Consider the following 18,081-nt stretch of genomic DNA (forward strand, 5'->3'; position numbering starts at 1 on the left):
TCATTACAGTATTGTACAGTATCAAACAGTATACAGTACTCTCTCCAAACACATTTGTAATGATATGAGTAGTGATGATAGTGTTCACCGAAACATATAAGGTACTAAGTGGGTAGGGTTTTTGATAATTCGGCAATTTTGATTTTTCACCACTAGCCTGGTCCCATAGATACCGAAAAATCGGACTTCTATTGTATACTGTACATGTTCCCTACATGTCAACAAGTGGGTTGGCGGAGGGATAGTGCCCCTCCCCATTAAACAACTAACTCAAAGACAAATGGCCACCCCTTACAGGATTATGGCATCTGGCTGAAGATAGATAGGTAGATAGATTTTGCATTTCACACCTCTCTAGTCCCCTGAATGTAACATTTATAGCCGTAATGCCAAAACAGTTTGCATAAATAAACTGGTTAGAAAAAGGCACTAAAGAGCCTTCTTAACTGTCAGAACAGGAGCTCTTGGATCATATCCCTATCAGCTCATGAGGAATTCTTCCCTCTAGATGATTTATTTTACATACTGCAACTTGTTATTCTGTTGTTTATTATTCATATTTTTTGTAGCACCTCTTTATGATTTATTTCCCATATTACATAAGCCATCAGGTGACCCAGCCAATGGATGCAAGCATGCTGGAGCCAATATAAACGACACAGTAACTATATGATTTCAGTACATTGTGTTTTTCTCTAGGATGTTATTTATATACTGTATATAAATTTTTTCATCTATATGGGGGACCACTGATGCCATATTCATTGTTCGACAGCTTCAGGAAAAATATATTGGTAGGAGAAGGGATCTTTATTTTGTTTTTGTTGATTTGGAAAAGGCCTTTGACAGAGTCCCTAGAGAGGTGGTGAAGTGGGCAATGAGAAAGCTTGGCTTGGAGGAGTGGCTGGTTAGGGTGGTTATGGCCATGTATGTGGGTGCTCACACCCAGGTGAGAGTGAATGGAGATTTGAGTGATGAGTTTTCCGTGAATGTTGGTGTGCATCAGGGGTCAGTCTTGAGTCCCATGTTGTTTATCATGGTACTTGAAGCCCTTTCACGTGACTTTAGAAACGGACTCCCGTGGGAGTTGTTGTATGCTGATGATTTGGTGTTGATTGCAGAGAATGAAAGGGAGGTGGAGGAAAGGTTTAGGAAGTGGAGAGATGGTATGGGGCAAAAGGGTTTAAGGGTAAATGCAGATAAAACAAAAGTGATGATATCTAGGGTTGGTGGCGGTACTGTCAAAGACGAGGGAGAATGGCCATGTGCAGTTTGCCACAAGGGCATGGGAAGTAATTCCATCTTGTGCGGTGTGTGTGATAAATGGGTGCATAAGAGATGTAGTGGCATCAAAGGTAGACTGCGAGATAATGCTGATTTTATGTGTACGGCGTGCCGGGGTGAGCAGGTGGAGATCGTCAGACGTGAAAAGTTTGAACTTGCTGGTGAATCTCTTGAGTGTGTGGAAGAGTTTTGTTATTTGGGAGACATGTTGTGTGCTGGAGGTGGGGCTGGAGCTAGCTCTGTGGCTAGGGTGAGAAGTGGTTGGAAGAAGTTCAGGGAGCTCTTGCCTCTCCTGACACTGAGAGGGCTCTCCCTACGTCCTAAGGGGTCTTTGTATGCAGCATGTGTTAGGAGTGTAATGCTTTATGGCAGTGAGACCTGGGCAGTGAAGGAGGAAGACATTCGCCAGCTCAGACGTACAGAAATGACAATGAATAGGTGGATGTGCAGTGCGTCCCTGCGTCCAAGGCCTGGAGGGGCTGGGTTTACAATGGAAGAGTTGAGAGGTAGGATGGGACTGGAGTGTATTGGTGTTGTGATGAGGAGAGGTAGATTGAGGTGGTTTGGACATGTGGAGAGGATGGGGGATGATAATTGGGTGAGGAAGGTGAGAAGTGTTAATATTGGGGGTGGGGTTATGAGGGGTAGACCGAGAAAGACATGGGACGAGGTCATTAAGTGTGACCTTAGGGTTAAGGGACTGAATAGGGAGGCTGCAATGGATCGTGCAGCGTGGAGAGCCGCCATTAGGTGACCAAGGCCGACACATGCAAGCATGTTGGAGCCTTTAAAAACGAAACGAAACGAATGGATTACATAAATAATGTACAAGAATATATTAACATACCACATACAGTACAAAAATAAGCTGGTCAGGAAGAGGTGCCAGGGAACCTCCATAACCCACTGAGTCTGAAGACATCTTTTAATTTTATTTTTGCTATCTTATGATGGGTGCTGGAGAGGGATGCTCTCATGTGATGGCACTGATATTACCAGGTGGCAGAGTTGCCTGGTTATATAAACTCTCAATCCCCTCCCTGTCCCCCAAATCCCCCCAAAGGATGATGATGAACTGCACAATAGTGGCAGTATTGGTCTACAGTTCACCAGGTTTATATTTATGAGTCATGGTTTGCAACTACTACTGCTACTAGATTTCCTGATTATTTTATTTTGCTCAGGACAGACTTTGCAAACTGAAGAGGTTATAAATAGCCTTCATAACTCCTTCAGTATGAGAGGCCTTTCCTAGTTGTGTACCATTATCTGAGACTGAGGGGGGTGGGGGGGGAGCTTAATTCGGATTCAACAAAGCATCAAGAAAAATCTATCTTTGGCCAGATGCCTTTATCCCACAATGGGTGGCCATAAATGCATCTCCATTACGTCATTCTGTCCTCTGCCATCAGGCTGACCTCTCTGTAACTCACACACCCCTTTATCACATACCCCTCCACTCCATCCCTCTATCTAATCCTTGGTCTCTTCCTCCCCCTTTCCTTCCATCTCATTCATATACTCTCCTACTCAGTCTCTAATTTTCCATTCTCTCCACATGGCCAACCCATCAACGTATTTCTAAAGCTTTCCATAATCATGCAATACTGCAGCAGCAACAATGCAGGTAACTTGTATTTGTCAGATTCGCCGTGTGGACCTCATCGAAGACTGTGGCCAAAGCCTCAGCCCCTTCATAGATATTGGACAGGCGGAAGGTGCTCTGATCATGGGCCTGGGTATGATGCTTACAGAGACGGTCAAATTCAACTCTACCACTGGTCAAAAACTCACAGCTGGAACCTGGGTCAGTCATAATGTTCAACTTGGGTTAATACTCACATTCTTTCACATTACTGTTACACTATTTTTACAGAGAAGCATATGACAAGGAGTTTTCCTCCCCCCCTTTTTTTGTTTTTTAACTTGATAACTGATTAATTGATTATGTGTGAACTGGAGTGAGTGAATTAGTGTGGTCCATTTCATTTGGCATCCTGTTTATTAGTACTCCCTCTACCATTTCTCCTCCTTTCACTTTGCTTTCTGTACCCGTCCTCACCCCATCCTTGACTGGGAAGAAGTTAGGATGATGACCACTATACCAGTGTTTTTCGTATGCAGTTCCACTGAAGAAATACATCATATTCAAAATACATGTTGTCTGAACTACAGATACGCCTACAGTATGCACAGGAGAAGTGCCAAAGACTTATATCATAAGCCTGTGATGGGAGACCTAAATGAGAGAGTTGACTCTGACCCTGTGAATGATGTACTGAATCATTTTAGTGTCAGCAGTGAATGAAAGCAGATGATGACTGATAGGTGTGTCAGGAACAAAAGTAATGCACCAGTAAGTCATATTTCAAGCAAAAAGAACCACACTACTGCATTATGTACTCTCTCTCCCTCTCTCTCTCTTGTTTGATTACTGTCTATATAGATAGATAGATAGATAGATATAGTGTATATATCTCTGTCTGTCTATCTATCTATCCATCTATATAGACAGATAGAGATAGATAGATATAGATGTATATATCTCTATCTGTCTATCTATATATATATATATATAAAAGGTATATGATATATATATAATCACCGCTCACATAATGTGGGAATATTGTACCCTGAAGCTCCGCTTTATGAGAATTCTGTGTTGTAGGACCCTATGTTTACATGTTAAAGGGTTTCATGGTACCCAAGCCAGCCCCAAGTTCACCTTTTGGGGCAATTTTCATTTTTTTTTTTCCCCCATGACATTTGCCTAATAATGACTTCATTACATACAAACACTGGAGGATTCCTTACCTTGAATCGAAGAGGTTGTGAGCTTGCTGGGGGGAGGTGGAGTGGGGTTCTGTGGTTAAAAAAAAAAAAGAGAAGAAGAGATGATGAAGAAGAAGATCACACAGAACACTTGTGCTGCCAGAGTGAGGGGAGAAGGTAAGCTCAACTAGGGCAGGAATCCTAAGTGGACTGTGCCGACACCCCGGGCAGACACATGACAGCCATACATCATAGGCTGATGCATCCCGTGCTATGACTATCACTGGCCTTTTGTTCCCACCATGTTATGACCCTAGTTTGCCACGTTACGACTGTGTGAACCATAATTTGGGGCCTCTGGCCACTTTATGTCTATCATCACTGCTTAGTAGGGTGTTAAAAAAAAATGGGCAGCTTCCTCCACCCGCAGTATGTCTGTCATTTTCATGTTGTGACTAAATTTTGGCATCAAATTTTCCCTTCCATGTTATGTGAGTTTCATGCCATAGGATCGCATGTCATGCTAGCAATGACCATATATATTAAAATACGCACCGCCGCCAGCGCTGGACCAACCACCCCACCACCCCCCACCCCACTCCCAACTCGCAGCCCCACCACCACCCCAGGAGGACACCACGGCAGGCCAGGGCAAGGTAAGCCTGGGCCGGAGCAAGAAGGGCGCCGGGGCGCCCCCACCTTGGGTCCATCTTCCACAGAACCAATCCAATAGCAACCAAGCAGGAAGAGGGAATGACCCTGCAAGCCAGGCAGCCTTCACCAGGTTCAGGGTGGGACTGCTCCAGAAACAGTCCCAAGCAACACTGCGGATACAGCCATCGTACGTACCAGGGAGGAAGCGGCCATCGTACGCCCCTCAGTTGTTTCCCCCTGTAACACCGCCAACATGGCCATCGTACATGTGGGGGAAGGAGCGGCCATCGTATGCCCTTCGGTTACAGACCTATCTGGAGACGGTCTCGGTGGAGTAGCTATTGAGCGCACACCGACAGGCAAAGGAAGGAGAAGTGGAACCGCGAACACAGCCATCATATGTGTCGGGGAGGGAGCAGCCATTGTACGCCCGTCATCCACTTCCTCCTCCTCCTACGGGAGTAACACCGCCAACAAGGCCATCGTACGTGTGGGGGAAGGAGCGGCCATCGTACGCCCTTCAGTTACTTCCCGTCGGGCAGGCAGAACCGCGAGCACGGCCATTGTATGTGCCGGGGAGGGAGCGGCCATCATACGCCCCTCATCTGCCTCTTACTCCTTCGGGAGCAGCACCGCCAACACGGCCATCGTATGTGTGGGGGAAGGAGCAGCCATCGTACGCCCTTCAGCTGCTACCCTCAGGAGCTGTGGAACCGCCAACACGGCCATCGTATGTGTGGGGGAAGAAGAGGCCATCGTATGCCCTTCATCTGCAGCTCCTAGGGTTCTCCCGGAGGGGAAGGTCCCTTGCGTGGCCGGCCCCCTACCTCTCGGCTGCGTGGGACGGCCTTCTCTCTCTCCCTTCAGGTGTGGTTCTCCAGAGGTGCTGCCGTTCCTAGAGTGGTGGAGCGGTCCTGTACCGGCCCTGCAGCCAACCCCTGGACAACCCCGGCCCCTGACGGATGCACCAAGGAAGAAGTGCTGCAGTTTCCTCCTGACGGCGCCTTGCCCTATAGGCAACCGCGTGCCCGGACCTCCAGTGCTGGTCAGCAGGCCCCTGAGCAGGGCTGCCTGGGCCCCACTCCCCCACGGCCCTCCGCCAGGAGCAAGAGGCGGCAGGCCTGGCTCCTAGAACTGTTTGGCCCCAGCCCCGAGGGCCACCTACCAGGTCGAGGCCCCCAGACCGGCAGGCCTCCCTGCACCCCACCGACGAGGCTCCTACACGAGGACCTCTCATCAGGTCGAGGCCCCTAGTGTAAAAGGCCTCCCTGCACCCCCCGGACGAAGGAAGTCTGGGAGACGACGCCCCTACGGGTGATCCCCTGTCTCCTGCAGGAGGGCTCCCCTGAAGGACCCCCTCCCACGCCCGGATGCCACCTCTGCTAACCCAGGTACCGGGCACTTGTGGCGATCTGAACACATCTCGCCCGTAAAGTATAAGTGCAAACCTCAAAGGCAGTGACAGTAAAACAGTGCAGAAATCAATGTAAAGTGACACACTAAAGTGACATACCTCAAGACAGTGAATCAGGGCCAGAGAACATATACGGTATATATAAAGTGATTGAAAGCAAAGGAACTAATTCAGTGGAGAAAAGATCAGAAACCAGTATATCAGTGTCGCCGTGGCTAAGTGACCATCTCTGAAGACGTGCCACGTGCCAGAACAGACATATGCAAATATAAGCTAACTAGGTCCGTTGTTCCAACTATATACTGTGCATCTTGTCTAGAACATTAAATGACAATTATTCACTATACATAATACCGTTGCCATACTCTAGTCAAAGTTAACTTGTAACATATGGATGAATTCTGCCCTTGACATTCCTGTGTGTATAGTGTGTTAATAAACCCACTCTGTCTTCTTGTCCATACCATATCTAGTGTCTCTCTGTTCCTATTATAAGGTGTATTGAATAAGTGCAATAGATGTGTTAAGGTGTACTGCTGAGTTTTTATGCCCTGTTCCTTTGTTGGTGCTTTAACTCCGGTCCGGAAAGAGGACCCTGCTCAGTCGCGGTCGTTTTTAGGACGAGAGGTCGGACTAAAACATCCCGCATAACATATATATATATATATTACATACAGGTATATGCAGAGAGAGAGAGAGAGAGAGAGAGAATGTGAAAGTGGCCAGACTGATTGTGCTGGCAGAAAGATACTTAGGAGTGCTGCTGACATGGAGGTAAGAGAAAGTGTCCATAATATAGTAGTTGTACTTTCTGCTAGTTGAAACTGTGAGGAACATTTTATTGTAGTTTTCATGGTTTCTAAGGACTTTAATTCATTCACCATGATTTGAAAAACTTCATCTTTTTGTAAATTACTTCCAGTACTTCAGTGGCAGAATCAGACAATAAAACTGCTCTAAATCCTTTGTGATTAGCACAATATTCTAGTGTTAATCTATGGTCACAGTGGAGTGGCAGAATATTAGAGCTCTAAATCTTTTCCAAAGCACTTCTTTGTGATTAGTATGACATTCTTGTGCTAACCCTAGTTACAGTTCCGTCCTGGGTTGAAAAAACAGAAAGTAAAAAGGATGAAAGGCCCTCGAAAATCAATGGTCTATGATACAGTAATTTACTGATGATGCCCATGTGTATCAGAGATTTAATATACCTGTACTTTGGTGGTTACACTGCAGGAATACAAGCCACTGACTGCCCTGGATATCCCTGTGGACCTCAGAGTAACACTGCTGCCCAACTCCTACAATGACACTGGTGTCCTCAGATCCAAGGGTTAGTACACTTGCATTTACATGATTTTTAACTACAGTTCATTCACTTCAATGTGGCCCTGATTTTTGTCCTTTTGTATCTTATATCCTGTACGTCTGTGTCAAATAAGATGATACAGTGGTCTTATATCCTTTCCATAAAATTTCTTCCTGGCTAGTGCTAGGAAAAAAGTTGTAGCATTCAGAGTTTGACCTAGGCTTGTGTTCTCTTTTCTTCATATTTACACTCATCCAAATCATTTCTGATCATGTGAATGAATTTTGCCTCCACCACATCCTCTTCCAAACTGTTGCAAATAGCTGTGCTTCTATATCTATGCTTCTATTTGGGGAACTAAAAACTCTTTTTACATCATTTAAACATCTGTTCTTCCTCAGTTTACATTCATGTCCTCCTGCCCTTCCATCTATCAGCTACAAGAGTCCATTTGCACCTCCTGCCTGTCTCATCGCTGGAGTCATAGGCTGGCATTCTCAACGGTTAAGGAAGCTCCCTAACACCTTTTCCTTAGTAATTTATTGATACGGCTTGTTGACATCAATTTGTATATTATTTTTGCTGAAAATGGTGGCTCTGGAATGATTTAAGCGACAAAGAAGAGGATAGGAAGAAGTAATAGGCAAAATGACTCGCTTAGGAGGAGGCATTAGGGAGCTTCCTTAAGTGGGCCATAGATGCTTGAATGAGATGTAGTGGACATGGGTGCATATTATTACCCACAGATGAATGACAGCTGTGCACCCCAGTCCACTGTATCACATCTGAGTATCTATGAATCTGGTCACAAGGGAGATAGGTACAAGTGGCAAATGGACTTTTGTGCAGTAGTTGACTCACTTTCGTATTCACCTTCATCCACTTTTCATATTCTTCTGTACTGTGCTTTCCACATTTTATGTTCTGCATAGCTCCCCTCCACCCCTTTCCCCTTCTCTCTCTCTCTCTCTCTCTCTCTCTCTCTCCAACTCTGAGTAAAGGCTTTAGCCCACTCCCTGAGACCCAGGAGTACTCCGATGTGTCACATACCTTCACATGTCACCAAGTTGTCACTAATACCTACTGTGCATAGTGAATACATGATACAACTGTTTCGCTCAGGACTAATGCAATGTATTAACGAAGATATTTTTATAAAATGTCAGTGGGTCATGCGGAAGATCATTAAGACATGTTTTAATTCATCAAACTGTTCCCTGCATCAGCCTGGAATCAAACTTGCATAATTTTAGACAACAGACAACCTCTTCAACCACTTGGTCACCACCTCCCCCCGCCATGTATGTTCAGTTGGAATTCTTAGGAGGTACTTGAAAACAACCACCAGTTCCCTTTAATAACCCTCGTATCATCAACTTCCGTGCCTTCCTTTCTCATATATTCATTTTATCACACTCTTCTATCTTCTTCCTGTCTTACCACACTTCTTCACATCTTCAAATTCATTTATGCTATTTTCACTACCCTTCCTCCATCAATTCTATCCATATGACCATACCATATAAGCACACAATACTCCCCAGTTATCAACAGATTTTCACACTCCACATCTTTTTGCAGATCACAGTACTGTATTTCTTACCTCCTATGCACACTCCACACATACATTCTTCAACTATCCCTTTAGCAATGCTGCAATGTTCATACTCTTAACTCTTCACATTTATCTCATATTCAAGTATGAGTATTTATGTATATTGAGGTATTTAACTATTGCAGTTACTGCTCTGCATGCCCAGTAATATATATTAGTACTAGAGAGGGATGCCTTCATGTGGTGGTACCAGTACAGCCAGGTGGCTCCATTGTTGATTAAACAAACATCTCTCAACTCCCTTGCTATCTCCTGAAAGGACGATGCTGTACTGCAAAAGGGTAACTTTAGCCTTTAATCTACTGGGCTCTCATTCAGATGAACCTGCGGCCAGAACAGCAGCAGCAACAACAACAGTACAGTATACTAATAATCATTCCCATCAGCTGTGGGTGAGCCACCTCTGGTGTTGGCACACAGTGCGGTGATGGCACTGAGGATGGCCATTACTGCTGCTCGTGCCCATTCTTCAAACACCGACTGGTTCAACTTAGGTCAGTGCCAGCCTGGTTTAATCTTGTCACTACAATTGCCTTTCTTCTTTTTTCTGACCTTCTCCAGTTTTATTTAAAAAATAAATAAATAAATAAAGGTTTATGAGGGCAGTATAATATAGTACAAAGTACATCCTTACAGTGAAGCATGCAGTAATATTTGCCTTTTGTCTATCCATTATTCTGCCTGTATGATATTACAAATAAGGTAACTGAAAAAACTTGGCACAGTTTTACTTCGCCCATGAAGAACTGTACATACTGTAACCTGGTTTCCTCTTAACATACTGTACTTTAGTCAGATTCAGTAGAGCAACAGCATTATCCCTTTACTGTAACACAAGTTAATCATATTCAGTAGTTAATCATATTCACTACAGCAACATCATTTATTTTCTTTAGATATCTTTGCAAACATATGGATCACTTGTCATGAATGTCTAATTCATCATTTACTGAAGTAGGGTATAATACAAATGAACTTTTTTGGAAAACTCTCATCTATTTACTATCTCCACAGATACCCCTGTGACAGTTGAGAATGTACAGCGGCTGTGTTTGGTGGACGCAACTCAGTTCGCTACTGTATAGTGAAGACTTCATGCAGGTGACACTTAGGGCTGTACTTCAAGTGGCATAGGAGGTTCTGCAGCATGTCTTCCTCAACGATCATTTTGCACATAATATCTATTTTAATACAGGTGCTCTCTTTTATGCTACAGTATTTCATATTATTTTTACACTGTATTGATATAGTTTCCATCAATATCATACTGAGGATACTGGTCTGCAATGAGTAAAATATACAGTACTGCTAAAGAAGTATTAGAACATCTCCAACCCTACCCGGGTACCTAAATATGACCTTTAGAGTTATCGTGTACTTTTCAGTTTATGGCTGAGCGCACACTGACAAACAAAGTCCACTTCATGCAATTTCTTAAAAATATTTGTTTCATCCTCCCTCTCTCTCTCTCTCTCTCTCTCTCTCTCTCTCTCTCTCCTTTTAACTAAGTCCAGAGTTTATTATTAAAAGACTGTCCATTAAAGCTCCAGTGCTATTTATAAAGCTAATTCAACAGTTTCCACAGCTAAGTTCTGCTGTTATAAAAACATCACAGCTGATATTTTGGAACATTCCCACCCTAAAGTAAAGACTTAGTGTACAGTTGCGAGCAGATGACTCGAGGCAACCTAGTCCACCAACATGTTGGTGTTTTCCCTGGTAACAGTGGTAGCTATGAACTTAACCGAGATTCAGTCGGCTGTTTGGGTGAAACAAACCCAGTGATAATTTGTCAAAGTGCAGTTCTAGCTGGTCTCCAATTGATATCATGCAAGTAAACGTATTATATTGATAATGATTAACGTGTTTGGCCATGTGGAGAGGATGGAGGGTGAAAGACTGACGAAGAGAGTGTATGCGAGTGAGGTGGAGGGGGGAAGAGGGAGGGGGAGGCCGAGGATGAGATGGAGGGATGGGGTGGAGAGGTATATGAGAGAGGGGGGTGTGAGTTGGGAGCAGGGCAGTGAAATGGCAGGGGACAGGGCAACTTGGAGGCGATTTGTTTGTGGCCACCCCAAACGAGATTGAGGCGTCTGGCAATAGATAGATAGATAGATAGATTAACGTGTTATACACATGGTAGATATTTTTAAAAACCATAGTATTACAACATAGGCATCCAAATAGTGGTGCGTTCATTCATGTGAGACACATGAGAATCAGTAGTGGTTTATTTGTTTTACTATCGTCATGAACCAAACAACCTTTACCAGTTTTCAAGAGATATGCTGTAGGGGTAACAGCTTCCCTGCAACTTAGCATGATCACAAAAATACCGTCACACCAGTCATCCATCAACGTGAACCTCACCTTCGTTGACCTCTGACTCCGAAGCAGGTGGGAGAGTTAAAGGTTCACACCACAGTAGGCGAAACAAGGGGAGGGGGGTGTGGGAGTTACATGGAGGGTGGTGGGTGAGGAAGGGCGGGACGTCTGATAGGAGGGAGAGAGAAAGGGGCAGATGGTTGGCTGCGGTATTTAACCTTACCGCACTGGCAGCAGATCTCCCACCTCGACCCTCCCTTCCTCACCCATGATTCTGCTCACTCCCAGACCCTCCACCTCTTCCTTCCCATCCATTGTCACCCATCGTCCTCCTCACTCCAAGACCCTCCATCTCCTCCTCCCCACCCTTCCTCACCCATCGTTCTCTTTGTGCCCACATCCTCCTTCTTCTCCCAACTCTTCTTCACCCACCCTCCTCACTCCTACCTCCTCCTGCTTCCCTTCCTAGAGCACTAACTATGGTATGCACCTTTAACTCTCCCAATTCCTTCAGATTCGCAGGTAACAGGTGTATGTGTCTCAGGTTGACGATGCGGGGAGAGGGGCATCACGGAATATTTGTGATCATGCTAGGTTGCATTGAAGTTGTGACCCTATAGCATATCTCTTGAAAACTGGTAAAGGTTGTTTGGTTCACGACGATAGTAGAACAAATAAATCACTACCGATTCCCATGTGTCTCACATGAATGAACGCACCACTATTTGGATGCCTATGTTGTAATACTATGGTTATAAAAATATCTACCATGTGTATAACACGTTAATCATTATCAATATAATACGTTTACTTGCATGATATTAATTGGAGACCAGCTAGAACTGCACATTGACAAATTATCACTGGGTTTGTTTCGCCCAAACAGCCAACTGAATCTCAGTTAAGTTCATAGCTAACATTGTTACCAGATAAAACTCCAACATACTGGTGGACTAAGTGGACTCGAGTCATCTGCTCGCAACTGTACAGTTGAGTGTGGGTACATGTAATTTACACAGTTCTTTCAACTTAACCTGGCCCAGATCTTTGTCCTCTGCAGTTTGTATCTCAAAGCTCAATGTCCCCCATCCCCCAAAAAAACAAAGACAATACAGGTACTATGGCTCTAGATGTAATATGCAGAATAAATTGCTATGGAACAGGTGTTATGAAATCATTTAAACTTGGAATTATTACTCTCTTCAGTCTGATGCAGATGACATTAATAAGAGTGATCTGTGGCCAAATAAAGTCATCAGTGTCATTTGTGGCAGAATCAACAGACTGATATTCAAAATTCATGAAGATGTGGAGGAGAAGCAATATGACTCCTGGACTGGCATTCCCATCAGTCAAGAAGGCTCCAAACACCTCTTCCTTAGTTATTTTTGGATATGGCTGGTTAATAACCTTCTGCACTTTACCTATGCAAAGTATGGTGATAATAGAATGATTTGTGTAATACAAAGACAGTAAGGTGTAAGAAGCAAAATAAATTGCTTAGGAAGAGGTACTTGGGAGTTTCCTTAACCAACAAGAATATGAACCCTGTTGCCGATGTTAACACTGGCATGTAAATATACAAGGTGGACCATATATTAGGCATTCCATGTCTCAGTTGTTGAGGGGATGGCTCAGTCAGTTATCAGTACCTACCAATATTATTTTCTACATCCCATAACCCTTTTCATGATTCACAGTGTATGATTTTTTGAGTTCACTCACTCAATGACTGTATGGTTGATAGTTCTAAGTGGCAGTCCAAATATCTTCATTCCCCACACCAGCAGACTGAGCCATCACTGCAACACACAAGACCGAAGTGTGATAACTGTATGGATCTCCCTGTATATATATATCCTGTAACCAAACGTACTGTAGTTTTGTTCATTGCTAACTGGCTGGTATGAATCACCAGTACTTGCACTCAGTATGGGACGAATATATACAGTAATCACTCCAATATCCGGATCAATAGAGCCATCGGTAGGTTCGGATATTGGTTTTGTCCGGATATTGGGCCCCAGCTTATGGACTTGTACTTACGGACCCTAACACAGAGAAACACCTATACAACTCCCTCCGGACATGCATAGCACCTATTTAACACCCAAATCACACCAATAAGGCACATAAATGACTGAAATAAATGCAATAGACACATAAAATGTGGGTTTAGAAGTATGTTCATACATTAATAAACATTCTGGTACTTATGGACTCTAACCGAACCTAACCTAACCGAACCTAACCGAACTCTGAAAAACACATTCCTACTGCACATGCATGAGGTAAGATTAGTATGGAAAGAAGTACAGTATGACACTTTCTGGTAAGTATAGTATGGGAAAAAATACAATATGAAACATTCTGGTAAATATAGTATGGAAAATAGTACAACATGAAACATTTTGGCTACTTACAGCAAGTCCCTGGCCACCTCGATGAATAACCGCCTCCTCTCGGACTCTGACAGTAAGAACGATTTCCTGAAGCACTTGCACTACACTCTTCCTGAAGTCTTGCACTGAACTTAGTCACTAACACACAGAAGTCCGTTCTTTTCACAGTGTTCACTTTAGTCCAAATAATGTTCCATTAAATTTAAGTGTTGCACATTAACTTTTCCCAAGCCATGGCGAAGAGCGTAGGTCTTGTCACGGTGAGAGACAGGCGGGAAGTGGGGAGGATGCAGCGGCGCTCTATCGGACGTCGGAGGAATGACGAACCAAAACAATGCTCTCACGCGGCGCGCGCGGCAAGTTCAAATTACGGACGGCAAAAAATCGATTTTTTTTTTTTCCAATTTTTTTGGATTTTCGGACCATTTTGGGAATGTTTGATCCCAGGACGATAAGGTTCGGTTAGTGGGGATGTTCGGTTATTGGGCGTCCGGATATTAGAGGGATTACTGTAATTTTATAATAGCACTATGTGGTATAAGTGCTGTAATTGACTTAGCTGATTGTTTACTATCTGATGAATGTTCAGAATCTTTAATATCAGGGGTACAGTACAGTATATCGATCCGAATTTTTTGTTTCTCCTAAGAATTACGACAGACGTATAAGAGTTCTGATGGTAAAATCTGAAAGTTTCAGTTTCTCTCTCAGCCTGATTGAACTTATGATACTCCAGGATAAGATTAATATGAATATTAATTTCACTCTACTGTACTGTGACACACCAGGGTTCACATATCAAATGGCCGAGGGATCATAAGTTTTATAACACAACTGTAATACAGTACTGTTATGTACAATATTCCATATAAACTATAACTCTATTTTACGGTACTCAGTACTGTCAGAATATATACTGTGTATGTATGTATGTAGGTATCTATCTATCTATCTATCTGTATACTGTATATATACCACCATCATCTAACCCATTGTTGCCTCATGAGGAACATAGAAGCCCAGGGCTAGGCAAGTTGGTCCTGACATTTAAGATAAGAGTGACCAGCCTCAATCATCCCTGAGTGGCATTACATGGGCAATAAACCCCAACCACCCCTTGGATGTAAACCTGCCCAGGCTCAATCTGGCTGGAATGCCTTAATTACCCACTAAACCACCAGGCACCATCTGGTTACATGGTTTCCATCCAGCATAGTAAATGGCTTCCTGTGCTTGTCCCTCAGTGTAGAGTCCTTCTTTCCTTCTAACTTTCCTCCTCCTCTTTCCTTCTTTCTTTCCTCTTCCTTTTGTCTGCGTGTGACTCTACACTGAGTGACAAGTCAAATGGCTTCCTGTACACCAGGAAACCATTTGAGGCCATTAGAGGGAAAACCAGGTAGGAGCCAAAAAAAGGAAACAGACAAAAACGCTGTTAAAGTTTGTGTATTTTAAATATGACATAACTTTCAACCAGTGAAGATATTCTGCTCTTATTTTTTTTTTCCATGTAGCCTAATTCATCTACTTTTCCGTAATGATACCCAGACGCTGATAATTAGTGGTATTTTAAATGAAAAAATTCAATAACATCTTCTTTCTCCTCTTGTTAGACAACAATCGACGACAAAGTAGCAGTACTTTTACCCATAATATGTGTTATTGTTGGTCAGCTATAAGATATTGAGACTGAAAATATGTCAGTAGGTAAGGACATGTGCCTTTATGGTGGTGTCATAAAAAAAAGCTTGGTGGTATGCGTCTAGCCATGCGATATGGCGCGTCTTGTTGCCATCTCCTGCTGTGTGGCGCTCGCCTGGTTTTCCCTCTCACTCTTAGCCTCACATACATGCGGCTTACAATAAGTGCGTGTTTTGACATGAATACTATGGTAAAATCGCCTTAACTCAAGTAGGAAAACCGGACATGATGTTGGTTTCCAAGGATGCAGTACTTGGGAGAAGAAAATACTAAGCCAAAATGGTCCTAATGGTAATGTCATGGAGTGGTTGGCTATCAACAGCAGTACGGTCGTTCACAGCCCTTTAAATATCATAATTTGCAACCATCTTAGGGACATCTTTTTCACTTAAACCCTTGTTGTAGTGGTAGAAGAGGATTTGGGGAATAAAGTGGTATATGTAACTCCGTTTCTGGCCGGGGTGGCGCTTACCTGGTTTTCCCTCCAAGCGCCTCATTTACTACGCTGGGTGGTAACCATATAACCAAATTATGGAGCCTGGTGGTTTAGTGGGCAATTAAGGTGCTCCAATTGGATTGAGCCAATGCAGGTTTATATTCAAGGGGTGGTTTACTGCTCATGTAATGCCACTCAGAGATGAGTGAGGCTGGTCACTCTCATCTTAAATGTCAGGACCAACATGCCTAGCCCCAGGCTCCTATGCTCTTCATGGGGCATCACTGGATTAGATTTTGTATATATATATATATATATATATATATATATATATACAAAACCTAGGCTGCTTCCCCCAAAAGAAAGGGAGGTAGCCGAAACAGGATGACACACTCGCCATTTACTCATCCATTTAAACACATTCATTCGCATCTTAGCCCCAAAGGGGAGAACGGACAGAACCTCACCGCACCACACCGAACAAGGGTCAACTGCGCCATGAAATCAGTGACATCCGCAGCAAGGTCCGACAGCAGAACTGGTTTACCCCTGCCACATCATAACAGACCCATCCCCTTACCCACACCTGACCTGACTAGCTGATCAGACCACATGAGGGAGAATATCCCCTCAGGGCTGCATCATCACTTATTCATTCACAATTTCTCTCCATTTATTTCTGTCACGCACAGCCACTCTTCCTTGCTCAACAGACATCCCTCTCGCATCCAGCGCTCTCTTCACACTGTCCATCCATCCTATTCGTGGTCTTCCTCTCAGCCTTACACCTCTCACATCAGATCTAGTTATCTTTTTCACCAATCGCTCATTATCCATTCTCTCTATATGCCCAAACCATCGCAACACCCTCTGCTCAACTCTACCAGCCATCTCCCGAACAACTCCAGTTCTCCTTCGCACTTCATCATTTCGCACTCGATCCATATGCGTCACTCCACACATACTCCTCAGACACCTCATCTCCATTACATTCAAACTTTTCCTCTCTGTTACACCCATATTCCATGTTTCAGCCCCATATAACACAGTCGGTACCACAACACCCTCATACAGCCTTCTCTTTACATCCATTCTAAGTGAACGACATCTAAACACTTTTTTCATTCCTCCCAGCACCTTTCCTACTTCATTTATTCTAAACTTCACTTCTGCATCTATTCTTCCATCCACAGCAACATGTGACCCTAGATATTTAAAACACTCTACCTCCTCAAACAACTCGCCATTCAAAACTATATTCATCCCCCTACCATCTACCAACCTCGTACACTTCATCACTTTACTCTTATTCTCATTTACTTTCAATTTCCTTCTTTCACACACCCTTCCAAACTCCTCTACCAACTGTCTCAATCTCTCCTCTGAATCAGCCACCAGTGCAGTATCATCTGCAAACAGCAGCTGCTTCAGATTCCACTCTCCACCATCAACATTCACCAGACTCAGACCTCCACCTAAAACTCTTGCATTCACCTCCCTTACAACACCATCCATGTAAATACAGTATTAAACAACCAAGGCAACATCACACATCCCTGTCGCAACCCCACTCTCACGGGAAACCAATCACTCACAGCATTTCCCACCCTTACACATGCTCTACTATTTACATAAAAACTTTTCACCCCTTTTAGTAACCTACCATCAAGTCCATACAATCTTAAAACAGTCCACAAAGCCTCCCTATCAATTCTATCATATGCTTTCTCTAAATCCATAAATGCCCAAAACACATATATATACACACACACAAAAAAGAAAATATTGAATTCAAATGCATAAACAGTATTCATATTTGTACATGATTTCAATTAAAGGAACTGATCATTACTGAGCTCTTGAATCAATCCCCACAACAGTCAGTATTATGAACACAGCTTACAAGGAGTAGGAGGTGAGTATCTACTGGCCATAACATAAACTCCTTGAATATGGAAGGAAACTTTTTTGCTTACTGTTGTTGCTACCAAATTATCTTACTCATTTTAGTAAAGACCTCTTGTACTGGAAGAATTTATTATGGCTACATCTAACCCCACCAGTTCAGAATGTCAATCCTAAGCTGAATGAACTCGTTTGGAGAGGGTATGAATAGAGTTAGGAGAGACTCTTTCTATCTCAGGCTCCACTAGTTATAAGAGCCGTCCAACA

The 18,081-nt window shown here is 43.5% G+C and overlaps 1 protein-coding gene across 1 annotated transcript in view; it reads left to right on the forward strand.

Moving 5' to 3' along the window:
• The window catches only part of LOC145414445 (uncharacterized), a 103,545-nt gene extending 93,412 nt beyond the window's left edge, over positions 1-10,133 (forward strand). The window contains exons 23-26 of the mRNA XM_080284001.1: positions 2,930-3,091; positions 7,361-7,457; positions 9,435-9,542; positions 10,063-10,133. Of these exons, the coding sequence (XP_080140127.1) occupies positions 2,930-3,091; positions 7,361-7,457; positions 9,435-9,542; positions 10,063-10,133 (438 nt within the window). The remainder of the gene's footprint in view (positions 1-2,929; positions 3,092-7,360; positions 7,458-9,434; positions 9,543-10,062) is intronic.
• The last annotated feature ends 7,948 nt before the right edge of the window (positions 10,134-18,081 follow it).

The sequence above is a fragment of the Coenobita brevimanus genome, chromosome 99 (genome assembly GCF_032717465.1).
Source record: "Coenobita brevimanus isolate Jiangsu-jjx chromosome 99, ASM3271746v2, whole genome shotgun sequence".
Classification (NCBI taxonomy): domain Eukaryota; kingdom Metazoa; phylum Arthropoda; class Malacostraca; order Decapoda; family Coenobitidae; genus Coenobita; species Coenobita brevimanus.